Consider the following 27,169-nt stretch of genomic DNA (forward strand, 5'->3'; position numbering starts at 1 on the left):
CTTCCTGCCTGACTCGAACACCGCACCTCAAGGACCCCCCTCTCCCTAGGCCGCTTTTCCCACTGCCTGCCCCGCGGGCTACCTAAGGGGGGGAACCTAGAGGCCAGCGCTCCTGAGGGCTCCGCGGGCCCGCGAGGGACAACTCGCCCCCCCCCCCCGTCGCGGCGTCGGCGGCGACAGCGACGGCGGGCGAGGCCCTTCCCAGGCTGCCCGTGGCGCTGCCTGACTAACACTCTCCGCCCCTCCCTTCACGGGCCTCCGGGAGGCCCCCGCCTGGCCGCGGCGCTGCCTGCGCCGAGCGCCGCCGCCGAGGCCCCCGGCTGCCCGCGGTGCTGCCTGCACGACGGCCGCCGCCGCCGCCGCCGCCGCCGGAGAGGAGCGGGAAGTTGCGGGAAGAGCGCGGCGGGAGGCGAGCGGAGCGCCGGGCCGCGCCGGGCCGGGCCGGGCCGGGCCGCGCCGGGCGGTGCTGCCGGAGGGCGGCGAGGGCCGGGAGGGGGGCCCGGCAGCGGCGGCAGCAGCAGCGGCGGCGGCGGAGCGGGGCCCGGCGCCCGGCGGCGGAGCGGGGCCCGGCGACGGCCGCTATGGACCAGTGCGTGACGGTGGAGCGGGAGCTGGAGAAGGTGCTGCAGAAGTTCTCGGGCTACGGGCAGCTCTGCGAGCGCAGCCTGGAGGAGCTCATCCAGTACGCGGGCGGGCTGCGCCGCGAGATCCTGCAGACCGAGAGTACGTGGAGACCCCCGGTACCCCCCCCGATACCCCCCCCCGGGTACCCCCCGGTCCCCTCCCGGGCCCGTCTCCCCCGCCCGGTTGGGCCGCGGGAGAGCAGGAAAACCCCAACGGCGAAACTTTAGCCCGGGCCGGGGGCGAGCGGCCTGCTGCCCCCTCAGCTGCTGTGCGGGGCCCGAGCAGCGCCCCCCCCCCCCCCCCCCCGGGGCCCGGCTGTGCTCGGGGGCTTTTTTAGGGGAAAGGTGGCACTTTTGGCGGGGGGAAAAGTCGGAGCAGGGTCTTGCCTGCCCTGTCCTTGCTGCTGAGGAGCAGGAGGAGGAGGAGGAGGAGGAGGAGGCATCTCCTGCCCCTCACTGCGGGGCGGTGATGGGGTCAGTCACCCCCGTCCCCGGCGAGGCCGGGGGATGGACGGTGGCGTTGCTGGGTGCCCCCGTTTTCCTCTGGTTCCTTCCCAAAGCCCCTCGGCAGTTCGCTCTCTGTCGTGGCTAGCTTTGGAAGTGGTCAGGGCGAAGCCGCTCCGTAGCTGAGCGCGAAGGAATGCAGCCTCCGAAGTTCTGGCCGTGTGTTTTTCGCAGCCGGTGCAGCGCATGAGTTAGCTCGCCGGTGCGTGAGTTAGCTCACCGGCACGCGCTGCACGCAGGAGCCCTGTAAACCTTGCCGGAGCCCCGGGACGCAGGTCGCGCAGCGGTCGCTGACGGAGCGGTGAGGCAGCCCAACACTAACCCAAGGCCGGGCGGGAAGCGAGCGATGGCTCAGGGATTTAAACTGGAGCTTCCAGGCTCCCAAGCCCAAACTTGACAGCAAACTGCGCTGTTTCACTGGCTCCTGGAGTTGGCTTTTGTTCCATTCAGAGAAAAATGCGTGTTGTAGTCCTGTACAAATACAGGTGCAAAGCTTGCCTGGCAGCGCATTTAATTCCAGGAGCATAAAGACAAGTGTGTTGGAACCACTGTGTGCGCACAGCGATTTGCCCCGAGAGTAAACCTGGAGCTCCAGTTTTGAGGCGTTTCCTTGGGACGAAGAAACGTTCAGTGTTTTGGGCGTTATTTTGATTTGTGTTTCGATTTTTCTTTCTTTCTTTCTTTTTCTGGCCAAAACAATTTGGGTTTGTGTGCTAAGGACACCGATCAGCTGAGGTGCTGCCCTTGCCTGGAAAGACGTGTGGCATGACCCTTACGCTTCTGTTGATCTTCATAGGACTCGGGGGGGCTGTAAAGATTTGCCCTCAAGAATCCCATTGCAGATGGAGAGCTTATGCTCTTCATAATAAAATGAAGAGCGTGCAGCCCCTCCAGGGTGCTCCCCGGGTCTTCCTTCCTGATCTGGGCTAACAATTTTTGGGACTGTCTTGTGAAGGCCCCGGGCGTGTTTTTGGTACTTACGACATAAGCGGTGATGCCATCCCAGCAGAATGTGACCCAGCTGGAGCTTTGCTTTAGTCAGTACTCCAGAACGAAACTAATGTGTTACGTGTGCGCCCATTTAGAGACTCTCTTAACTTTTGCCATCTGAGGGTAAGCTGTCTTTGTAGATGACAGAATTCTTATTTTTTCTTTAACATGTTATTTATAGTTTCCGAATGAGACCAGGTATTTGCAGCTGTTATATACTATATCCTGAATATTTTAGAAAATTGACAGAAGTGGAAGCAGCCAGACCTCTTAATGTGAAGCTTCATAATTCAGAGGTCTGAACTGCTAAAATATGCCTATGTATATAATTAAAAAAAAGAAAAACCTTACTGCTGAAGAAGAAAATCGTGCTGTAGGACAAGATGTGAGAGCAAAGATGTATGTAAAGACCTTAAATAGGCAGTGGATATGAAAAGGAAGTGGGTGGAGAAAAAAAAAAAAACTGTTAGAAGCTGCTTCAGCCTCTACACTTATTTCCCCCCCCCCACTCATACAGTCTCTTAAAATTTCTTGAGTTGTTTTTATAATAAAGCCTAAATGCAAAACACTCCTCTGTTAAAGCCACTGATTAGGAGGAGACACTTTGTTTTTCTTCTCTCTTCCCCTAATATGCTTCATCTCCCTAAGTAGCCAAGGCAATATTGCTTATTCTTCTTGGATGGTATAACCATGTGTCTGGCTGACTAAGCTTGGCTTTGAACTCTACTCTGTGCCTAGTGTCTGATTGCTAATGGGTTTGCTTTTAAATTGTGCCTGTAATACACAATGCGGTGACAAGTTGTTGTTCTGTAGTATTCTGTGAGCACGGAGTTACTGAAAAGACTCTCTGCAGGCTTTCTTCTGATTGATTTTAAGTAACTTCTGAGTTTCAAACTGAAAGAGGTGTGTGCAAGGGGAAAATCTTGTCTCTTAGGAATCTGATAGCTTTTCCTGTGTAGACATTTTCATTGTTTTGCTGTGGTTGGTTTCTGCTACGGTAAATGTTAGGGGAGAATAATCCACTTACTTGCTTGGCAAAAATACCTGTGCATTTAAGTTGCCTAGGTTTGACTGGACATGCGCTGGGTTTTAGCTTAATGGCTTTTCAAGCAAGAAATAACTATTAAGAGAATCTATTTTGACATTTCTGTTTATTGGGCAATACAGATTAGTTGAATGAGTATTTGGATTTTGTTTGTTGTGTAATCTCTGATTATTTTGTCTTGGCAGAAGCCATAATTTCTGGCCAGACGGTTGTTTAAAATCATTTATGTGATTTTAAATGTCTATCATAATTAAATAGTAACAAAGAGATAGTGGTTATTCTTGAATAATTTAGGAAGCCCCTTTATATAATAGTTTAGAGAAGTTTTATTTTTAATCTAGGTTGTATAGAATCAAATTAGTGACAATTCACTGAAGAGGCTGTTTCCATTCTATTGCTCTTCCTTCATTCTCTAGGAAAAATATAGAGCACTGTTAGCTGTTTACCTGGGAGATGAGTCTTAGGTTTACATGACTGGAGGGAGAAAAAAGTTAATGCTTTTTTTTTTTTTTTTCCCTCTTGAAAGCTGTAGCTGTTGCAAAAGTACTGCTAAAGTTTCCTTGGCTAGAGCTTGTGGAGACAGAACAGGAACTAATTACTTTTCTAGAGCCGAGCTGCTTTTAGTGTGCTAACATCGTTAGCTAGTTTTTGCTGTTGACGTCAGCAGCAAAGCTGGAAGTTAGGATGCATAACAGAAGGTATTTAAATCGAGCGGCTGGTAAATTATTACTTACCCCCTATGATTACAGCTTTTTTTTCCTTTGTGGGACTGGATTTCCTTCGCTCTCTCCGAGGCATATTGTTAAGAGTGCGTTATAATAGTTACAATTTGTTTCTATTGTTCTCAGCTTGCCGGTCCTGCAGCAGCAGCTTGATGCGCATTTTGCGTTACATGAAATCCCAGAAGTGAAACTGGACTCTTAACACTCTGCTCAAACCAACAGTATGTTAAAATGCAAAATGAGAAAGGAATAGACATCATGAAGAAAGGCTGCTTTTTAAATATTTCTTTTAAAGAGGTGTTTCGGGTCTTTATTTTCCCTGTGAAGGGTTTGGATCTGGAACGTTAGGAAAGCGTTTCTGGGCTGGTCTCCCACTTAAATGAGTCCTCCAGTACAGTTGAAGTCTGCTAAGTCTGTAGCCCTACAGGAAAAATTCTTCATGTAGAATGAACTTTGAGGAAGGAGGGGCCTTAAGAGGTAAGACTGGAAAATAGGTTCTCCCTGTGTTTTGAAATCAAAAGCTGAGAGAAAGGGCTGAAGTGATGCACAGAAGAATGTGATTTTCTCTGACTAAAGCCGCTGAAGGGTGCTCAAGCCGAGGCACGAAGGGTGCGAATTGTCAGGCAAGGAGATGTTGTGGTCAGGGGCTTGTAAACCTTTTCATATTTATTATTTTGCCCACAGAGTGGATCATATAGCGATGATGGCTGGACAATAACTTAAAAAGTCATAACTTTTAGAGAGTAAGTTTTATAAGATAACGAGAAAGAGAGGATATTCAGATAAACTCTCTACGGGCTACAGTCAGGTCCTTTATGGGCTGTTTCTGAGCTGTCAGGGAGAACTTGAGACCGATGGGCTAAACTGTTCAGAGGTATTCCCACAAGCCGGGAAGCAAAGGTTTTATATGTCTCAGATCACTACTGGGTGGCATCAGTGGTTCTTCGGTGCAAACAAGGTATGATGTAAATGGGTAGCTTGTAGAGCAAGAAGGAATCTGGCCCTCATTAATCCTGGTCTTGCTTTAACGTTGTTGCATTGAAATACCATGTCCTAAAGCGTCTTCCTGGAACTGCCTACAAGCAAGCTGATCCTGTAGTTGGTTAGAGACTGCTCCCCGCTATATCCTGTAAGGATTGTGCTTTGGGGTAGTTCTTTGAGGTCTGTTTATTAATCTGCCGAATTCAAGTAGAAGACGCATGAGATCTTTACGTCAATTTTTTTAAACTGTTACATTTGCTCCGTGTTTTTGTGTACCAGACTGGCTTCCTAATAGGGTTAGCCGTGTCCTGTGTGTTTGACTTCCTTTAAACTGCTCTTGCTGTGCATTTTTTTTCTTTTCAATACCATTTCTTGTCTTTACATGTTGTCGCATATTGCAAGATTTAATGTTATCACTTGTTTATAACCAAGTTAGTAATTTTCCTCTCTTTTGTCTAGATCAAGATGGAGACTTGTCAGGGACAATTTCACTTGTTATGACACAGTGTTGTAAAAGAATAAAAGACACAGTTCAAAAATTGGCCTCCGATCATAAAGACATTCACAGCAGTGTTTCCCGAGTTGGAAAAGCCATTGATAAGGTATTTATATTGTGGGTTTGACTGTGTTATTCCATGTATTCTATGCTGTGTACTCTGCTTTATGAAATGTGGAGTTATACTACATTTAATCTTAATGAAAGCTTCCCATCAACTGCAGAAAAGTAGGGTTGGGTGTAAAAACTCGCTTTTAGAACTCATTGTATTTGGGGTAGTCCGTTTTGGGGCAGTTTATCATTCAGAGAGAGCATGCTCTATAGATATTAGTAGACTCAACAATAGTGTGTATTATATCGGTTTAGCAATCTGTTTGCTTCAGTATCAATCTCAATAAGAAATAGTATTTCTGTATATATATTGCATTTCTAGTTGATTGTTGGTAACAAATGACCAAGAAGTGGCATTCTCTTCTAGAAGACAATTTTAGAACTGAGGTAATTTTTGAAGAAAGCCGTTTTGTACAAAATATTTCAGGGGTGTCAGTTTTTAGGGCTTAATTTTGCAAGATGCAGAGTATTCTTAATGGGAGTGGAATAAGTCCAACATCTCACAGCATCTATTTCTATGCCATAACAAACAGTAAGGTAATGCAGCATTATCTTTGAAGCTTTCCGTGTGAGACATTCTTTCAAGGCATGCTTTCTTCCCTCTGTCCACAGTGAATCAGTACTGTGTTGTGTTCTTTCTTCTCTTACAAAGTAGTTCTGTGTGCAGGGGGCCCTGTACTTGTACATTTATAATCTTACCAGTGAAGACACTAGTAAACGTGTCTTTTTCACCTGTACAAAGACATGCGGCGTTACAGAATACTGATGCATCCTTTGGGTGTCTCACTGAAACTTTGTTAGTAATGGTAATCTGTTTGAGCATAATTTAACGGTAGTACAGTGAGCTATCAAAGTACATAACACTGCATTATTGGGCAGAATGTCTGTGTAATTGTTACGATATTTTTGCTTACATCTATGATAGACCATCATGGAAAGCTCAGACTTTGTACTAATAGCTCTAATCCAAGCCTTGCTATTATCCAAAGCTTAAGGACGCATCTGTCTCTAATCCTTGCTACTGTATCTAAACCAATTAACTAGAGTAAAATTCCATCCTTATTACTGGCTTGAAGCCTGAAATAAATCTGTATAATCTTGTCCTAAGTTTGAAACCTTCCTATTCTTCCTTAGCAAGTGAACTTCATATGAATGACCTTTCAGGTTTGGCTAAATCTTTTTTGTTTCTATATTCTGATAAGATAGAGCAGCACTAAGTCATATGTAGACAGCATGAATATTAACTGGCAAATTGTTGGGAATATTTCTTGGAAGCCTAAAAACCCAACACTTTCAAGCTTAAGAAAGCTTACACTTGAGCCTAGGCTCCAAATCTCTATTTCAGTTATGTCCTTAGTTTTTCTGAAGCGTTATTGCTGTGCTACCATTTTATCTACTATTTCATTTTAAAAAGCATGGCTATAATAAAAGCATTGATTAAATTTTAGACATTTGTTTTTTTTAAATAGTAGAAAGGGGAACTATAATGTACGCTGTGCCTGTAGAGTGACACACGGGCTGTTTCAGTGAGGTGTTTGAAAATGAGCAGGGTGCTCATTCCTCTAGACTCTGAATCCCGGTTAGTGTCCGTAAGTTTGGAACAAGAGACTGGAAGCAGCGGGAACTGCAGGAGTCCCCAGGCCTGCTGGTATCGAAGGGCTCGTTTTATGAAGGTCAGAGCACCCTTCCTTTCTGCTGGTTTCCCTGTGGGTTGAAGACACCAGGATTTCTCTCAATCTGTTGGACGTCAGTTAGAATCGTCTCTTTAAATATGAATTTTGTGTGTCTTTTTCTAATTTTATGCGAGTCGTTTGAATTTTGCTAGTTTTTTCTCACTGTAGTGTCTTAAGGTAGCTACCTTAAAATGTATCCTGACGTCTCAGCCTGTTTTTCAGATCAATATATGTAGTGTTTAAATCCAGGTGGAATTTAACACTTCCCTGGACAGTGACACTTGAAGAAAATCTTCCGGATGCATTTAATCCTTTCTCCTGTGCTGCTGGAAAATATGCTTAAAACCTACCAGCCAAGCCTTTGTTGGCCTCGGAGTCCCATAACCTCTTGAGTTAACCCTCCCCCATTCCTTCCCAATAATATACTTAAGTTTAAACCAGTAGAAGTAATTAAGTGTAATTGATGTAGTGAATTGATTTTCAGGGTCCTCCAGACACATCCTGAACGAAATATTTCTGTTTCCCAAATGCAGTCAGTGCTCATTACAACGTGAAGAAGCAGCCCTTGTTTCGATTCACGAGGTTGGAGTTTTGTCTCTGTCACGTGTAAATCCCCATTGCAGCGCTGTTCTCATTTATTTTATCGATGGATTTACATCTCTAGGATGCCGGTTATGGTGGTCTTAGGGGTGTATGCTCAGGCACAGAAAAATCTAACTCACGATTTTATTGCCTGATTTGAGACCGGGAAACATGCTAATATCCGTACCATTTTAATGTGACATATTCAAATGAGAGCTGCTGCTACACACTGAATTAACAAGCTTCCTACTTAACAAGCTTGATTTTTTGAATGAACTTGTTGTATTATCTGTCTATGGCAGTCTCATGTTAAATTTTTTTCTTCCCAATGTTGAGGAAGGGATGTACCTATACATAAGATTTAGTCTGGTCACTTTTTAAGTTAGGGCAGTCATTACTTATGAACTTGGATAGGACCTAGATTTGTCTGTCTGTAGAGTTCAGTCTGAGATCAGAGGCTCCTTATTGTTAAAAAATGAAGTTTAAATTTGGCATCAAATATTACCGGCTGTGTTAAAATCTGAAATGCCAAGACTTTATTACTTTTTAATTAGCAATTCCTGAAAAGTTTATCTAATAAGTTAAACTGTTTTTTTTTCCATAGGAGTGCTACATGTGTTACACACTTCCCACCTGTGAAGGTTGCCCTTTCTCCCAAAGAGCATTTTCTTCTTTGAAAGGAAATGTGTGCATCCATTTATTTATTTATTTAATTTATTTATTTTACTAACATCTGCTCTGCTTCCAGAATTAATCGTGTCACTGTCATTCAGCAAGTTGTTATCGGGTAGCTCACTCAATAGTCTCCCTGTAAATCACTCTTCTGGAATGATTTAAGTTCATCTCAAACCATGTTTGATAGGGCTAGTAAATTTTTTCCCTCTAGTAGCATCTACGTAGGTAGTGGTTAAATGCCTTCATTCAGGAAAATAAGTGGAATAAGTGCTAGCTCCTTTCCATGTTTGTTACATGGAAAAACTTGTATATGAACAAACCAAAAATCTATGCTGAACATATACTGATGTCTTTTAATTATGTTGCTATTAAAAATTAGGGCTGGATAAATATGGAGTCTTTACAACTCAAGCTTTATCTTATGAACTGAAAAACTGAACAGAGGAGGTACACAGATGTATTTTATTTCTATTTCGGGTCAGAATTCAGGGGGTGAAGAAGGGAGGAGTGCACAAAGTAATCTCAGCAGGGAAACTGAGGAATAAAATTGTCCTTACTCATCTTCCTTCTTCATATCATGTTGTTACTAATAACACGGAAGGTCATGTGTGTGTGTCTTGAAGTCCTTTTCACACTTCAGCAATTATCGGTAACGCACTTTACAGTGTATCATTGGTATATTTAGCGCATAATAGTCTGTATTTTAGTCCTGGGTTTACTAGTTAAGTTCTTTAAAATGCTTATTTTTCTGGAGTAAGTAGTGACACTCTTGTACTTTTCAGGTTTTAAGCTTACAAAATAAACTTCTCAGAGTTTATGGAATTTATTTCAACTCTGAAATCTTATTAAACCCCACACGCTATCAGATAGCATACTGTTAGCATTTCGAAAGCAACACTGAGAAATGTGTAGTCACCAACATATAATGCTTGCATGACAACTGCGAAATGTGTAAGCAAATGGCAAGCAGTAATTTGTTCTGCGTGTGACAGTCACTCACTGTGATATACATATCAGTTCTTGAAACTCTTCAGGACCCAGTGGAGGCAGAGTTTTAGAATCCCACATATGGTAAAGAACTCAGAAATCATTTGTGTGTTTGAAAAAGTTATAGAAATGAGAACCTGGTCAAGGCTGTATTGACCAGAGAGCAGATGAGGGAGGAGGAGAACAAATTATTATTTCAGGAGGGTCCCCAGATCCTATTATGTGACTTAGGACTTAAAGCTGCAGCACATCTAGGTTGATAAGAGTCGTTACCATCTTTTATTATGGAATTAAAAGAAATCTTGGCTACAAAGGGGTTTTGAAAATTATCTCAAGTCTTGTTTCAAGTTATCTCAAGTGTTGTTTCAGAGCTAAGTATTTTCTTAAAAATAATATTGAAATAATATAAGATACAAAAACCAGGGATATATAATCTGGTAAAAGCTTCCAGACTGCATTTCAAAAGTGACCGTTGTAGTGCCTGTTTGCTTTTGGCCACACTTGGCTTGAGCTAGACCCTTGCAAGTGAATGCTTTGTACGTTTGAAATTGCTTTTTTTGGCCAGCTGCGTGCGTTTACTTTTGCTCTGTATGAAATTATCTCTTCTCACAAATCAATTGCTTGAAGAACAAAGTATACGCCCCTCCCCTGTACCTGCTTACCTCCTGTGTCACCAAGACAGGACTCTTGCTTGCCTTCTTTGTAGTGAAACCTTCCAGTTTTCTGTTTTGTTTTTTTTTTCTTATAGGTTCTTTATTTCATTTCGCCTCTAAATAAAAATGATCATCATTTAATAGCAGCACTGGGATTCCCAAGTATTCAAATGTTGTCCTTTGTGAGGGACTCCGGGTGATGGGCCCTGTAGGTGTGATTTTTTTTGTTTGTTTTGTTTTAAGTGATGGATATATTCCAAGACTGTTAAGCGATAGCGGTTGCTGGCAGTGGGAAACTTGCTTTGGCTTTTGGTGGCTCTCGACTCAATAACATCCTACAGTTCTCCATGGCGTGTTGTCCTGTGGATTCATGGCCCATCCTCTTCTGTATGCTCCTTTGGAGTCCTGCTGCTGTCAGATTCTGGATTTTGTAAAGGAACAGAGGTAGATAGTTCTGCCATTTCTGTCCCCAAGTAATGAGTAGAAGGAAGGGAAGAAGGCCTAGAGTCAGCTGTAATGGGTGATAGCTGCCCAAGAGAATACAGTTTCTTCTTCTGGGGTGTGCATGCACTAGGAGTGGAAACTGCATGAAGAATAACTTATCTTGAAGTTGAATATTTTTAGATTAGTAATGTTGTCCCCACTCCCAAATTTAAGTAACAACAGAAGACTCTGAGCGTTCTTGATCCTACTTCTGATATTTCTTTAATAAGTTGTTTATGGATTTATGTTATCTGTTAGTGTTGTTTGGAAAGTGATACCAGAATCGCCAAAGGTGGTTAACCTTAAAGGCTTCAAAGGGTTGGCACAAAGAACATTATTATTTAGTCTTCAGGCTGCCTGGGTTCTTCAAGATGCAGATAAAAGATGAGCAGCACGGCAAGGAGTTTACAGGTTAAAATACCTAAGTGCAAATTTTGTTAAATGTGGGTTTTGAATCACGAATGGCAAGAATATAAATGCTTGTCTTGCCCTACCATCTCTAAAAGGTGGAAGAGCCAATTTGCTAGCCTCTTGGTTATGGTTATGGCTATGGTTAGCATCTTACTGAAGGCCTGGTAAGAGGTTTGAAGGGAGTGGTGGGTTTGAAGGTATATGTGTTGAGATGAGAAGGCCGTCCTGTTCACAGAGCAGCATCAAAGGAAGCGTGAAGATGGTTGGTGAAGGAAGGTAATAAGTGGTGAATAAAAGGAAGATGCAGTGCAAATCTGGACTGAGCAGAGTACTGGAACAATGAGAAGCTTAAAGAGGGCACAGCAGCCTAAACCTGTGCTGTTCCCACTTGTCATATCAGAGATGTCTGCTCCTCTCACCGTCGGTAAGGCTGCCTCTGAAGGACTGATTGCCTTTATCTGGGGAGGTGTTGCCGTGCATCTGTCTTCTCTAGGGCTAATCACTTTGTGCTCTTCTGATCACCTCTAGCTGGCCTAAAAAGGCAGCAGTTCAGTCCTTGAGGCTGACATCCAAAGTTTGGTTAGATGTTCGATATCTGTTAAAAAAAGCAGTGAGGCATAACTGTGTGTGTATTTTTAAGGGAGAATTGTGCAAGGCAAAAGTGACCCCTTGGTCTGAAAGTTGGATGAGCGGGTTAGGTATGGGTCAGCTCAAGTACAGACGCTTGAACCCTCTGAGAACTGTCATCAACTCATGCTCCCAAAATGATGGGTATGGAAGCAGCATACTGACCCCTCTGGGCTTCCCTTGACAGATCTCTTCACATGCACCTTATGAGAAAAGCTCTTCCTTTATCCTTTCAGCAAGAATAGACACGATATTCACATGTCCTGGGGGAGGAAGGCTGCCATAATGTTGTTTACTGCCATTTTTAACGTAAGAATATCCTTCAGACTTGATTGTGCTTCTGAGATGGGTTAACAGTAGGCTCCCGAATGTTTCTGGCACTGTTGCTCTGCAAGTGTCTGTTGCCTGGTCTGTGTTTTGACAAAACAAAATCTGACTCTTTGGGCTCCTGCTACAGGTCAGAGATGCCGCAGCTGTGATGCAAAGTGTTGATCTCATGTGAAACCATGGCACCTCTTCAAATATGTCCTGAGGTTGATTAACCACCTTTGTGCTAGCAGACCCTCTACCAGGTTGGGTATTGGCTCACCTGCCCCGTCAGTATTATGCTGGCTGGGAGAGACCTGTTAATATCTGATGGGCAGACAGCTGATAAAACTGTGCTGTTTGCTCTGGCTGCGTTGCCAGAAGCGTGTGTTTGTATGGGGTGGATGTTCCCATGTTGTGCAGAACTGTTAATCATCACAGAACCACAGCTGAAGCACTGCTTATTTCACCGAACTTTGGTTTCCAAATTTCCTTCCTGGAAGAGGACTGTAGATATCAGGTGATCAGGTCACACAGCAAGCAGTGCGCTGCCTTTCAGACTCCTCTCTTTCAAATACTTTCTTTAACAAAAAACAATATTTCTTTCCATATTGTTTTGGGCAGGGGTGAAGGCTTTTATCCAAATTAACTTGCCTGTCCCTGATCTGCAAACATTAGCAGTTAAAATCCTGGTTTATGTCTTGAGTTAGAATAAATGTTGCTCTCCTGTTGCCAAGAGTATATAGTGCCAAGTGTTACTAAAGCATCATTGTGACAATATTTTTGCTTATTCCTGGAATATGTCTGTAGGCCACTGGCCTGAAAATACACTGCAGTAGGATTATCCTGGTTTAGATCTGGAAAAGATCTCTCAGATCTTCAAAGCTCATCCTCTTGAGGTCTTCAGAGTTTTGATTTTTCATTGTCTTTTTGGAGGGAGGGCCGTGACATTCTCCTCCTCCTTTGTTTTGTGTGCATTTTTTTCCAGCATTGTCTTATCCCCTGACTATGTCAAAAAGTCTCGAGTTAAAGCATTTGCTTCTAATTCTGTCCCCCGTAGTGACAGTGATGCATTGATAGCACTATTTTGATTCTTGTGTAGGCGATCTTGTTTTCTGCTCTTTACACTTTTCAGTTTTCGCATATGGAAAAAGCCTTTTCTGCAAATACTTCTTTAAAAATGCATCATGGTCTGGAAATCCCTTTATTAGTTAACTAGATTTCTAATTTGCTAGCTGGACTTGTAATTTGTCAGTGTAATTCCTTATAGTGGATAATATTCAGACTTGAAATGAGCAAGCCCAGGGATTTCTTCTTCTGTACACAGGAGATAATGAAGCAGCTGACAGATATATTTCACTTTGAGCAGGAGGTAATTGAGGGCAAACTCAGTAATAGGCAGAAAGCATCAGAATGGAGACATAGGTGTCCTGCATAATTAAAGAAAAATTACGTGGGGTTATTTGTTCCATCCTATTAAATGTTAATTTGTACGTTTCAGAATTTTGACTCCGACATCAGCAGCGTGGGGATAGATGGGTGCTGGCAGGCTGACAGCCAGCGAATCCTCAACGAGGTAATGGTGGAGCACTTTTTCCGGCAGGGGATGTTGGATGTAGCCGAGGAGCTTTGTCAGGTAACTATAAGTATGGATGTTTAATGTTATCAAAAACTGGAAATTGTGCTTTGTATTAGTACCTTTATTTTAATGTTAATATTCTAGGTGAAAATTTAAACTGTCAGAGAAACAGCAATTTAAGCCCCAAATGCTCTATGGTTTGTCTAAAACACATGACTTTGTTTTTTCAGGAATCTGGTCTATCAATAGATCAAAGTCAAAAAGAACCGTTTGTGGAGTTAAATCGAATATTGGAAGCATTAAAAGTTAGAGTTCTGAGACCTGCATTAGAGTGAGTCTACTCAGTTTTTTGGAATACTTTTAATAAATCCTTAGTTTTTCACTTTAAATATTGTCTTTTGTATGTTTGATGTATCCCCATTTGTACTTTGAGAGAACTAGTTACTGAGTGAACCCCTTCTTTCTCCTGCTGTCCCCCTTGGGTGGCCTTCACCATGGGGAGTGCTAAACTAAGGGTCTCTTTCTCAGAAGAAGGATTAACTTGAAGCATTTGTGATGCTAATAGAAGATTTCAGGAAGAAATATCACTGGAATGGTTGTCTGCCTTGATGGTGCTTCATCCAAGTTATAGTGAAACATTGGCGAATCCGTTTTAAAAAGGTCTGATTCTGAAGGATAACAGGGCTTATTAAAGGTGTTGGGTATCATCGAGTCCTTTTAACTTCACTGAGCTCAGGGACTGATCAGAACTTGAATCAGGATCAAAGTTCTCCCTTTTCCTCAAGTTGGTTTCCCTTTTCCAAACAGATAAGAGACCACAGGGTGGGAAAAGGGAATGAAAGGATAGGTGTGTACTTTGTAGGCTGCGGGCGACAGGCAGATGATTATTAACTTTGGATCCAGGGTGCGGCTCTTTCCGAGGCAGGAGATGTCTCTGCATGAGCTCTGGTAGGGACTCTGGACCAATAGTGAGATCTGATTGCGAGATCTCTTCTACACAAAATGGTTCAATCAATGCTAGAGTCAGTGGATAACGCAAAATGCTCAGACAAAAACTAAATCTGGAACTAGCTGAGGCGTGTTGATCAACCTTAGACCAGGATATTCTCTTGAAATTAATAGACTACTACCATTAGACATGTAGGCTGGAGCTAGAAGTAGCAGTGAGCAAAGAAAGGTGATGAAAAATTTTGTGGGCTACTGTTTTATAATTTTCAGTCATGGGTACCTAACTGTGCTGTACCGTATCAGAACAGCTTTTAGTTTAGAAACAAACAAAAGAAAATCCAAACAAACCCTGACCCTGTTTTGTTTTAGGTTGCATGAGCTTCATTAAGCTTAGCTTGGTCTTGCAAGTAAGAAAAAATAGGATAGCAAAATAGCTTTTTAGTGGCCTTTTAAAAGTAGAAACAATGAAACAAAGCAAAGTTCGATCGTGCTTCATTACACCATGAGCATAATTCATATATTTGAAATATCTTTTTGCATTATTCAGTTAAATACATTTTCATGTCAACAAACTTCCCCCCTCCCCCCCCCCCCCTTAACATGAGCAAATGCAGGTACATCAATTCAGAGGTTATTGGCATCTAAACTAAATGCAGTGATACCCTGATATGCAAGCTTTGGTCTTCATAAACGGAGTCCTGGAGAATGCCTCTGGATCATGCAAAATGTGACCTAAATAGTTGGTATTTGAATATAATTGCATAGGTGCAAAGCTCAGGTTGTTTATTGCCATGGAATTGGTTAATTGAAGGGCAGCAACATTGTCATGCCCTACATACTACACCTGAAACAGGATATGTTGTCACTTGCATCCCTTGTTTCTTTTAGTTCAAATAGTAACACAGCCTTTGTGAAGGGTGCTTCCTGAGGAATGGTAACTTGCTGTTATGAACGTCTGTCCACTTCAAGTCACTAAACTCATTTTAGCTCTAACTAGCCAGGCCCTGTGCCTTACTGACTGCTAATTAGTCATTTCTTGCAGTTCCTGCAACGTGTTAAATATTTTTCAAACAAAGGAGAAGGCATGGTCCTTCTCCAAAGGAACTTTTATTCCGGAGACAGCTGAACGGGCGGAGAATAGGGCACATTGTTAGCGCAGTTTGTACGCTAGGCTCCCTCCCCCATTCTGTCTCATGTCCTTTTATAATGCAGCTCTTCAGTGCAAAAGCTATCTGCTTCTGTGTTTGCGTAGTGAAGAGTACAGAGGGTCCTTATGTATGGTGACCCTCAGATGCTTATGTAAAAAACATGATGTTAGTGACAACAACCAAAATGTAACAAAACTTCATACAGTCTAAGAGGTAAGCAGTGTCTTAAAATGCCTAGTTACTCCTCAGAATCGCTGATACCCATGAACTTATTCCCATATTATTTCACAGTAGGCATGGGTGTTCAGGAGGAAGGATAGAAACCACACAGTCAGCTCCAGAAGGGGCAGCATCCATATGAGAGGAGCTTTGAAGGATGGTATCGTGCTGTTGGGGTGAAAAGCTAATAAATGGGCAAAGCTGGCATCATTAAATATAGCTTGAGGGGTACTTAAAAGCAGTCCCAAACTGACTTGTTCCATGGCTATGTTCCTGTTAAAGCAGGAAGTGGTTGTTGCGCAGGAATGAATAACTACAGCATCATGAACCAGGAAGGGAAGTACAGCGGGGTTTACCTATGCAAAATTGCAAAGAGTTGGAATGAAAACAGTAACCAGTATCTCTGGCTCTGCCAGTGCTTTGCAGTTCATGCTAGGCTAAACCCATTGGAAATAAAGCAAATACTGTAGTTATCTCCTGGTCATTGCCTTCTAAAGGGAATTGTCAGATTAATGATTTTTAAGGAAGACTTTCAATGCCCTGCATTTGTCCTGCAAATGGTGGTGGAGAGAAGTTTGTATTAATATCAGATCAAAAAAAAAAAAAGTAGGATTTTCAGATTTTCTTGCTAATACAAATTCCAACACTTACAAATACTACAGCTCAAAATTAAATTTTGTGCAAAGGGCCATAATGTTTTTCTTTTTTGTATGCTGTTCAGCTTTACTTTGTAGATGCTCAGCCTAGGCCTGCACACAAAGCAGACTTCCGTACAGATTTCTGTACATCCTCAGCATCCCATTAACTTCTGGTGACTCTTTTCATTGGGATTTGGTAATGGGGGAGGGAAATCCATAGGTTCTTTGTGGGTGGATTCAGGGTCTTCTGAGCCCAGGTGGGTCTCTGTGTGAAGGTATGGTGGGAATGACTTGCAAGTTCAAAGCTTTTGATGGTTATCTCTTATGAGAAGATGGTATCTCCTTCTAATATATCTGTACAGCAGTGAGGTGGACAGATCCTGGTATTTGCTGGGACCTCTGGGACATGATTTAAACTTCATCTAATCTTTGTTTTGTAAATTCATTTTAACTAAATCCTGTGTGGGAGCTAGAGGAGTTCTGTGGTTTGACTGATATACTCTGAGAATTCATATGGATTTGAGTTGTGAAAGTGAGAAAGGTCAGGAAGTCCTTTTTTTAAAGGAGTTAGGAAGACAGGTGGTGTGATTATTAATGATTTTGGACTGTGGTAGAGTAGTATGTAGGTTGAATATTAAGTTAGTTAAACATCATTTGTTGCTTTTTCCCTTTCTGTTAGAAATCTCTTGAACAGGAACAGAACGTCCTAGACCAAACACCTCAGGCCTTGGTCCTGTGGCTGCTTTCTTCTGATACAATCTGTGCTGCCACTCAAAGAGCTAAAAATGGGAAGTCTGGCTAAAAGCTAATTTGGAAAAATAGACTCAATCTCAGCCAGATGAAGTACCTTGCCATGTGGTCACGTGGTTGTGAATATTGACAGGGAGAGGATGGAGGCTCTTTTGATGCCTCCCTGTTGACGCAGTAGATTAATATCTCATTAACGTGACTGCGGGACTTCAATCTCAAGCTGATATTAGTCTTATTGTTTACTGATAACGGGTTTTCTTTCAGCTTCTTACTGGTCTATGGCTGTTAACTGCAGGCTCCTCTTTTCTTAGGAGTGAGCTTTACTGCAAGTAAGCCAGGTTTAAGCCATGGACACTGATCACAAAAACGTGTGATTAGTGAGTATATCCTTCCATCCTGGTGGAGATAACAGTGACGGCAGTCTTCTAAGCCTACTAATCTGAGACTGCTTGAAACTAGGGACATTAGGGCTTGTTCTTAGTCCAAAGGCTACCTTTTTTCACCCTTTTTCACTGCAAGGTTACTGCCATCATTACAAAGCCTTACCAGTAAGGTCAAACTCCTGACACTTTCACCACAACAAACTGAAAACAGACACTTGCTTGTTCAATGGTACATCTTAACACAGAAGGCTCCCTTTCATTGGAAGCTTTACCCGCACTGTAAGAAAGCTTAATTTCCTTATTTTAATATTGAGTAGAAAAGAACAAAAGCTTCACTTACCCCTTCTTTTTAAGAAATAGAGACCACCTCACTTCCTTGCTAAAAAGTGAAAAGCTCCTCTTTGCTTAATGGGGCCCCTGCAGTGAAAATAGTATAACTAATTAATGCTGATGAGAAACAGATGTGACTGAAGAACACTGGAACCTGAGGTTTTTAAAAGAAAAGGGTTGGATTGATTTAGGCCTGACAGTATTTAATCTAAAAATAAATAATAATAAAAAAAAAGATGAATAAAATGTAAATAATGAAAACATTTGCATGAAATGTTTTAAAAATTCCAATTGATTTTACTTGGTGCAAGTTTAAGCATCCTTGTATGCTATTTGGAAGCCTAACATTAGTGTTGTCATGGTGAATGAGACCCAGAAAGTGAGAACTATTTTTATTGCCCAAGTTGAAAATAACACAGAAAGCAAAGTTGTAGCAGGGCAAAGTATAGTATTTAAACTGATTTCCCTTCCCCTCACCCCTAGCATAAGGTCTCAATAGTATTTTTCTTTGCGGCCTTCATAGATGTACTCCCCCTCTCCAGGGCAACGTGCACACATATGTAAACATAGTGGCTTAGCAGAAAATGTTTTGGGAATGAGGCAGTTGAAAAATACATTCTTAAAGGCTTGATCAAACCTGTTTAACGTCTCAGCTCAAGACTCTCTGTAATTGTTAAAAATGATATTAACGGTCTGATATTAATCCAAATACAGCAATTAGATTTCAACTCTTTGTGCTTTATATTGTACCTAACTCAGTGCTGCTTTCCTGTCCCCGAGCGTGGAATTCTGCTGCTGCGTGTTTGCAGACGGAGGTTAACCTGTGCCGCAGCACCAGAAGTGGCATCATTCACGTGGTCTGCATGCCGTGAAGCTCAGTTACCTGTAAAGAGTCTTGCTATTTTCTGTGCTCCTTGTGGAGTAATGCAAGTTCAGGGCACAGTCAGATTCTGACACAATTCTCCTTGAAGTAGATGTTGTGCAATTATAACAATTTCATATTGCGCAGGCTGACATTTGATTATTCTCTGTCGTGTCCCTCTGTACCTCCTCATTTCTTCCAGGTGGGCAGTATCCAACAGAGAAATGCTTATGGCACAGAATAGTTCATTGGAGTTTAAACTGCACAGATTATATTTCATTAGCTTATTGATGGGTGGAACAGCAAATCAAAGGGAAGCACTTCAGTACGCAAAAAATTTCCAGCCATTTGCCCTAAATCATCAGAAAGGTGAGTAAGTGTTTGGTCATTTTAAGAGGAATAAAGCACCCAGATATGGCACGTGGTGGTAAAATATAAATCATGTTCAAACCATGCATTTGTCTCATCCATTGTTTTCATTTCATCAGAGGCTTTGTATTTATAAATTTAATATGTATAGTTTGAATCCTTACAATTTGAATTAACTCCTTGTTTTTAAAGAGGACACAAAAAGTTATATTTTAATTTAGCTGCAAGTTTGCTTGATTTTAAGGTTTTTGGCTCTTTAGTTATTTAGATTACAGCTACCATAGTCTTGCTGCCAGGATAAAGTGTTAAAAATGCACAGAAATATTCTTGGAATAGACATCTGCTGTTTTCTGCTGTGTGGGGTCACACAGAGAGACCTGAAACTTTTGAGAAGTGGCAATTTGCGAGTTAAGCAAACCATCCCAATAAAACCTAGTTTTTAGCCTACTGTGTCTGTCAGAACGTACAAAAATGCTACTTTAGAATTTGTTGATGATCCCTCCTTAGCCTCTTCCTGGATCTTAACATCTGCTGGAAGGGAAGACGTGCATTTTTCTTCTTTTCTGTGATGGGTATTGTTTATTAAAAAAGCTGTATCTCAAAACTGCTCAAAGTCTGTAGTCCATTGAAAGTAATTTGCTGTTTTAAGCAAATTAATGAGCAGCATGCAGGTGCTTGTAGAGGGGCAGAAAACCCCTGGTCCAGTAAAAGGCGACTGGAGCTGTCTAGCTGTAGACATCTGTTCTGTGACAGCCGTAACTGTGTTTAGCAGAGGGGTAAGATGCGTATTATTGCTTCACTGTGTGTTCCACTTCTGCTTGTTTCCGTGCAAAAGGTGAAAGTGTAGACGCTGGCTTTTATTTATAGTATAAAATAAACAACTAACTGTTCCTGGTCCCTCACAGATATTCAGGTTTTGATGGGCAGCCTGGTGTACCTGCGGCAAGGTATAGAGAACTCTCCCTACGTTCATCTATTAGATGCAAACCAATGGGCGGACATCTGTGACATCTTTACAAGAGACGCCTGTGCTCTTCTGGGTCTCTCAGTTGAATCACCCCTCAGTGTTAGGTATGCTCGTTTTTGCTTGCTTTTAAAAGCAGGTACATAGTGTTTTGGTTTTTCTTTCCCGTTGAGGACAAAGGAGAACTTTTGAGAAGCAGCCTCATCACGCTTGAGTCAAGCAAAGAGTATGGTTGCCATTACCTCTAGCGAGCTCTGCAAAGCTTAGAAATTGGGGGTTCCAGCGTGCCGTGCTTTGTCCTGCACCCTCTCAGCTCAAGAGAAAGCATTTGGCTTCTGTAGTTTAGACATCAGTACGAAAGATGAGGATGGCAATTGGCCATTTATTGCCACATCGAATGTGTGAAAACTGTCCTTGCTGTTTAACTTCTAAAAACTGAAACTCCAACCACGATCCTGTCAGCACTTGATCATCTCTATTTTTAATCCACACTTACTACTTTACCTCTCTTCTCTTTAGAAGAATGTTTAGAAATAGTTGTAATGTGATTTCAGCTGCTAAAATTTCCAAATTGTTTGCTGAACCTCATTTGTGAAAAAAAGAAAGAGGTGCATTCAAGGCCAGCAGCTAATCTGACAAAATGCAAATCTGTTGGAGGCTGTTATAAATGTGAAGAAAAATCCAATCTAATCTCCTTCTAGCCTTCCTGAAGATAATGTCAATTAGCTGCTACTTAGCCTTTGGATGCCAAGTCCCCAGATATGCTTGTCTGATGTTCTAATTTTCATTTTAGACGTTAAATGGAAAATAAATGATGTGTTTCTTCCTGGGCTAGATTTGGTACTTAGCAGAAGCTTCACTACCTTTTCTTGATTATCTGTTTGCGTGTTACTATTCTTAGACTTCTCTGCTTAGTTTATAGCTCTTTAAAACTGTCAAACCTTCTGCTTCTGCTATTTGCATCACTATCATAAAATACAACAGAAGCAACAAAAGGAGCACTTGCAGATTAATTTGCCTTTCTGGAATAAATGTTACCAGTTTCAGTGTGACAGTTTAATAGATATCCAGAACTTTTAGCTCTGATTTTTAGTTTTATCTTTTTCCCGCCTCAGTTAAATTAATAGGCGCCCTTTACATTTTAATTGCCCAGATCCTGCAGATCTCAGTGCAGCTGGCCAAGAGATTTTCAGTGAAGTGGAAAAGTCCCTCCTATTGATGTTTGGATTGGTTGGACGCTTAGTTCGGGCCCAATGTGAAATCAGATGCACTGAAATGTATTTACCGTTTAGGTTGTATTTATGCTTTTGGCATAAGCAAGGCTATTCTAAACTGTTGTGACCTTTGAATGCTGAAAAGCCTTTAAAAATTAAACCAGCTTAAAGAGAAACTCCCACTATATAAAATGTATAGGTTTCCAGAACACGGATAGTCATCACTTCTTTCCTTTAAAGGCTGCTCGGTTTCTCTGTCCTGTTTCTAATCCCTGACAGAGCATGAGGTCTGAGTGTTACTGTGTGGCGTCAGTGGGAGAACTCTTGTTGCATTGCATAGGTCATGGTTGAGGGTCTTGAGGGACCCTGTCTACGAGACACCAACTAATCATTTCAATTTGCTGTTTACTGGAGTTGTTACACACCTGAAGAGCTCTTTCAGAGATGTTTTCATGTGGAACCATTCAAGTAATAATGCTTTTATTTTTCCAGATGATATCTGTATAAGCTTTCCACAGGGTTAATTTCAGCATTTAGTATAACTTGAGTTAACTTTTATCTTCAGTACAGAATGCCACACATCAGGATCCTAGCCCAAGAGGTAGGTTTAAGCTCTACAGGTCATTGATAATCTGCCCCAGAGCTCTTGCTTGTTATACTGAAGGGGGCAAAGAATTTGTTCAGCCTTACTGGCAGCGTAGAAGTACAGACAAGAACAGAATGAAGTCGTACAACGCTCTTGTATCCCACAGAACCGTTAAAGTAGAAACGTGAATGTTTGTTTCATAACAGGTACCTTATGTTGACGTTTCCTTGTTCTGCAGTTTTTCAGCAGGTTGTGTAGCATTACCAGCTCTAATTAACATCAAGGCTGTTATTGAGCAAAGGCAGTGCACAGGTGTTTGGAACCAGAAGGATGAACTACCGGTGAGTTGATGCTGAGCTATCGCAGAGCAGATTTTTAACAGTGAACATTGCTTTCAATTTCTTTTGCGCTGAATGTGTAAAAGATGTTCCTATATAAGTGGAAAGGGAATGCATCTCACTCAGAAACATTAACTTCCTTCAACTAGGCTTGAGCTCTGTCCACAGGTTGTTTTGCATTGCTGCTTTATTAGGCAGGTATGAGGTGAGCAGAAGTAGTGCTGTATCTGGGGATGTGGGAACTGAACTGGGATCCAGTGTGTTATGCTTCCAGAACAACTCATTTATAGTGAAATCCTAGTTTCTCTTTATGGCTCTTACCAGGTGTGTGCATGGCCTGATTCTGATTTGGAAAGAAAACATAGTGTCAAACTGAGCACGAGCTGAGTTACCTCTTTGCATTTGGAAGAGATCCATACATAGCTTCAATGCATGTGTTATGATTCATTCAGCTATTTTTATTTTTTTTAATTTTTTTTGTAGTAATGAGTGTGGAATATGTGAGAGTGACTGGTTCATGTTGTGGTGTTCAGGCACGAATGATTTACTAGGATAGTATTTAGGAAAGGCTTGCTGTCAAATGCAGTCCAGTTAATAGTATTTGCATGGCTTTTTGCATATTCTGAACTTAACAGTCTCTAGTGTGTTTGGGGATGGGAAGCCCAATTTTCATCATACGCGCAAAGACATAGAGATTGAGTGTTGGTACTGAAAAGAAATGATTCGGATACGCTTCATTATTATTGACATGACTTGTAGATGTTGAGAGAGTCTTTCAAGAATCTGTAGAACATTTGCATTATCTCTCCAAGTTGTAGGGGTTTTTGTTTGTTTGTTTTTAATGGATGCACTCTATCATCTAAACCCCTAGACCACTCTGGAAGTCACTGTCTAGAAAATATGGAAAGTCTTGTTGGGTCATCAGCTCAGATTTTTGGCAGAGCACAAATCTGCACTAAAATATGCATTTGTCTCTTGGCAGGATACTCTGCTTTGTGGGGGTGGGGAGAAGCAACATAAATTACCATTTTTAAGATCACAATTAAGTATTTTTGTCTGGAAACTGGCAGACATCAACACAATGGATTTTCCTGTCTTCACAGCTGAATTGTGAAATCTGTTGAGTAAGGGCCATGACCTAGAGGGATAATTGTCTGGAAATGTAGTTTCACAAGATAACCATTTATCTTAATTTCTTTCACAGATTGAAGTGGACCTGGGTAAAAAGTGCTGGTATCATTCAATATTTGCCTGCCCCATTCTTCGTCAGCAAACAACAGATAATAATCCACCTATGAAATTAGTCTGCGGTCATATTATATCAAGAGATGCTTTGAATAAAATGTTTAATGGCAGCAAGTAAGTACCATTCTTGGATTTCAAGGAAAGTGTAGACAAGGACAAGTCTTAAGCCTAGAATACTGTGTTTGGGGAAAGCTGAATCCATAATTACATAATTGGTGGAAGCTGGTTAGTCTTAGAGAATGACTTTGAAGACAGATAGCAGGGTTGATGTGCTGGAGAATAGCATAATAAACCCTCTGATTTTATTGAAAGTGACGTTATAGGAAGGAATGCAATGAACAGAATAATTTTCCAAGCTGTAAGTACCATTGCGTTATCACAAATTCACACTGGAGGCTTTTGCACACACTTTTCCATTGGGAGCATGGTTAATAATGCATGGGTGGGGGAAAAAAAAAAGTAAACCTCTGGGGAAATGTGGCTAGTAGTCGAGCAGGTAGCTGAATTATTGTTGTGGAAATACTCCTCACTTAGATATCAGTGGGGTGCCTACAGGCCTTGGGGAAGGAGGAATGTGGGAGAAAGAGCTGTATCAGTTTCTTTCAGGAAGAACTATTGGTAATTTGGATTGAATAAATGCAGCTTCTGTGGTGGTTGTCAACCTAATTTAGAAACATAAGTTGTTTTATGAAATCCAGGGGGGAAATAAATGATAATAGGAAAAATGTTGAGTGATGTTTACATTGTCTGCCCTGTTAGGAAAAGGTTTGGTTTCATGGGTAACTTCAGCCACTTAACCCAGTATAAACCTGCTGGCTGTTTGCAGTGACGTTATTCCTCTCCTTGATTGCTTCCTCCTGATGCTTTCATTGAGCAGCTTATCACAGCACAGCTTTGACAGACTTAACTCCGAGGGGTAAAAGGCCCAAGCTTATGTGGATGGGGGGAAAAAAGAATCAATGCTAGAAGAAACGTCTTAAGGAGGGGGAAATGTATGGGGGGGAACAGCAGCAGGAGGCCAGGCTGTGCCGTTCAGGTCTGGCCTGCAGTAGTTGATCTAAGTGGATTGTAAAATCGCAGCGTTTTGGGAACAAGAGAGTAAAACTGGATGTTAATGAAGCCAAAGTGAAAGCTAGCAGCTTGTTTAAAACGAGTACAAGACAACAAGCTAAGCCTGAAGTATAAATAATAGATTAACTACGGAGACTAATTTCTTGGTATTTAATAATTCAGGGGTATGTGGGCGAAAGCTAAAAAGGAATATAATCGGGGAAAAGAAGTGTGCTTAGGGTCTCTTTCAGCTAAAAGGCGCCTTTTAACGGAGCCAGGTAAAGCATTAGGCGCTTAAGAGTGCCTTCATTTCACACTACAGGCAGAAAAGGGGAAGGACTGTCGCTGCGAACTTGATACCTTTGTAATGGATTAAAAAACCCAGCGCTCGGTAGCCTCCGCGTTGCGAAGTCTCTGGAAAGCGCGCTGCTGCTGGGCTTTCACATCAGCCCGATTCTAACATGTTGCCTTTGTCCCCAGATTAAAATGCCCCTATTGTCCGATGGAACAGAGCCCCGGCGATGCCAAACAGATATTTTTCTGAAGAAAAGTTTCATTATGCAGTTTGTAAGTGACACTCTGAATTTCAGGTGCATTTCAGAAGAATTAAAACACACTTGTTCCATTTTATGCAGCAGACTGAGGACTCCTATGTTTGTATAAGCTAATGCTACAGAAACTTTGCCAACATTTAGTATATACATACCAAGTGGAAATGCTACAGAAATATAATTACCATAGGGCTTTACTATACTCTTGGTCTCCATACCTGATCAAGTTACTACACCAGCAGTTGTCATTCAATGCAGGTTTTTGTACTTAATTATATGGTGACTTTTTACTTTTTAAAAGCAGAAATTGATCACCCCCATATGTTTAATATTCTTCCTGCTATTATTCTATCATTCTATTGATACCTGTCACCTTAGAGAATGTTTGTGGAAAAAGTTTTATTTCCTGTAATGTGTACATAATTAAAAGTAAATACTTCAGAAAAAAAAAAAGTTTGATAAATTGAATAGTGGTTATAGAACTAATTTGTATTTTTTTCGCTGAAAAAGCTGTGATATATTCTGAGTTTTTCTTTCAAACATTTTTTCAACTTTTACATAGATTTCAAAGTAAATGTGCATATATATAAAATATATAAAATATATAGCCCCAAGGGGCTAGCTGTTAAAATCCATCACTAATTTATAAGGGTGGTGTGTGGATAAATTACTACTGGAACAGAGTGGGAATAGGGAATCCTGTTCCTTTGGTTTCACGATCAAGAAATGTTTGTGTAAGAGAATATTCAATAAAATGAAATTCTGAAGTGGAAATGCTTTTAGTCAATGACATTTGCTCTTGGGCCTTTGTAGTCATGTTCTTTGAACTTTGTATTCAAGATTAGGCTATAAATGTCATGTTGCTGTATAGTTTAATAGTCATTATAGTGTGCTATTTATAAACAGTTATCAAAGCCAAATAAATTGTAGAAGTATTCATTGTTAAATGGGGGAAAAGCATGTTCTGATGCAATCTACTGATCACGACTCTGCACTTTGCAGAATTGGGCCCTACATCATTACATTAGAAGGTAGCAAATTTTCTGTAGCTTGAGAACACTTTGCTTCTAGCCTTGTTTTTGTAGTAGACTATTACTGCCATTGCCACTTTTTCTGCTAAATTTGTCATATTGTTGACTAGATAAATTTGTACTCATAAACCAGATGTAGATCATGGCAGTTTAAATCTTTTCTAGTGTGCATATATTTGTATTTATTGCACTGTCCTATAGTAGGGCAAGCAGCCATAAGGCATGCAAAGCTACATGTAAAATATATATTTCTGTATTGTGTAGTAAAAAAAACAAAAAAAAACAAAACAACCCCCCCCCCCCAAGCTTATATGGTTGAATACTGACACACTGGTTGATGCACTAGCACAATGCACTACAGAGAAGAACGTCTTTGAGAAGTCTACACCTTTTGAATTTGTATATCACCTGTCTTGGGACACTGGCTTGGACTCTGTCGGATCAGTGACGATGGACAACCTTAAAGAGACATTAAGAGGAACAAACCAAGGCACACAAATTTTAAACTTTAAATGTTCGATATATGTGGAAAAAAACCAGGTGTGTGACTTTCTGCAAAACTTAAATTGTATTCACACTGAGTTCAGAACAACTGGGTTACCAAGTGGTAAAATCAACAATAAACGGGTGAGGATATTATTTTCCATGTAGGTTTTCTAGTCTTGTTGAAATTACTTTTTATCCTTTCTTTTGGAATTGCTTAATGCTTTGGTTTTAAATGAAATGGCATATGGATTATTTAAAAAAAAAAAAAAAAAAAGCTTAAGTGTAAATGTTGCATCTCTCTCTGACATACTGCTAGTATTGTGGCATTGGTGTGAACACTAGTTAATGTTGATAGTGCCCTTAGCACAACTGCTTAGAATACAAAAATGGTGCCAGTATTAAAAGACAGTAAGCTAAAAATTCAGCTTACATATTAGAAGCTTTTTAATACAGAGTGGTCTTGTTTTCTCTTTTAAATAATGCATATGTAGATGCATAACTAACTCACAAACCCAGCTGTTACCACCAGATAATTTCCTAGCTGCCTGTATGTTTACTTAAAAATACTTGCTTGCAGTTTTGGGACTCCACCAACAGATGATGCTAGCA

General features: G+C 41.2%; 1 protein-coding gene across 3 annotated transcripts; it reads left to right on the top strand.

The window, feature by feature from the left end:
- The first annotated feature begins 505 nt into the window (after positions 1-505).
- Positions 506-26,713, top strand: RMND5A (required for meiotic nuclear division 5 homolog A). Of its 3 annotated transcripts, none has more exons than XM_067298371.1 (9): positions 506-723; positions 5,325-5,467; positions 13,371-13,505; positions 13,679-13,779; positions 18,929-19,095; positions 20,001-20,166; positions 22,098-22,200; positions 23,402-23,556; positions 24,973-26,713. In XM_067298371.1, exons 1-9 carry the CDS (start codon positions 582-584, stop codon positions 25,034-25,036), a joined length of 1,176 nt encoding a protein of 391 aa, XP_067154472.1. In that variant the 5' UTR covers positions 506-581; the 3' UTR covers positions 25,037-26,713. The 3 variants fall into 3 exon arrangements, with proteins under 3 accessions (XP_067154472.1, XP_067154473.1, XP_067154474.1); XM_067298372.1 differs by lacking the exon at positions 506-723 and adding an exon at positions 4,016-4,105; XM_067298373.1 differs by lacking the exons at positions 506-723; positions 5,325-5,467 and adding an exon at positions 8,338-8,412.
- The last annotated feature ends 456 nt before the right edge of the window (positions 26,714-27,169 follow it).

Source organism: Apteryx mantelli, chromosome 5, assembly GCF_036417845.1.
Source record: "Apteryx mantelli isolate bAptMan1 chromosome 5, bAptMan1.hap1, whole genome shotgun sequence".
Classification (NCBI taxonomy): Eukaryota; Metazoa; Chordata; class Aves; order Apterygiformes; family Apterygidae; genus Apteryx; species Apteryx mantelli.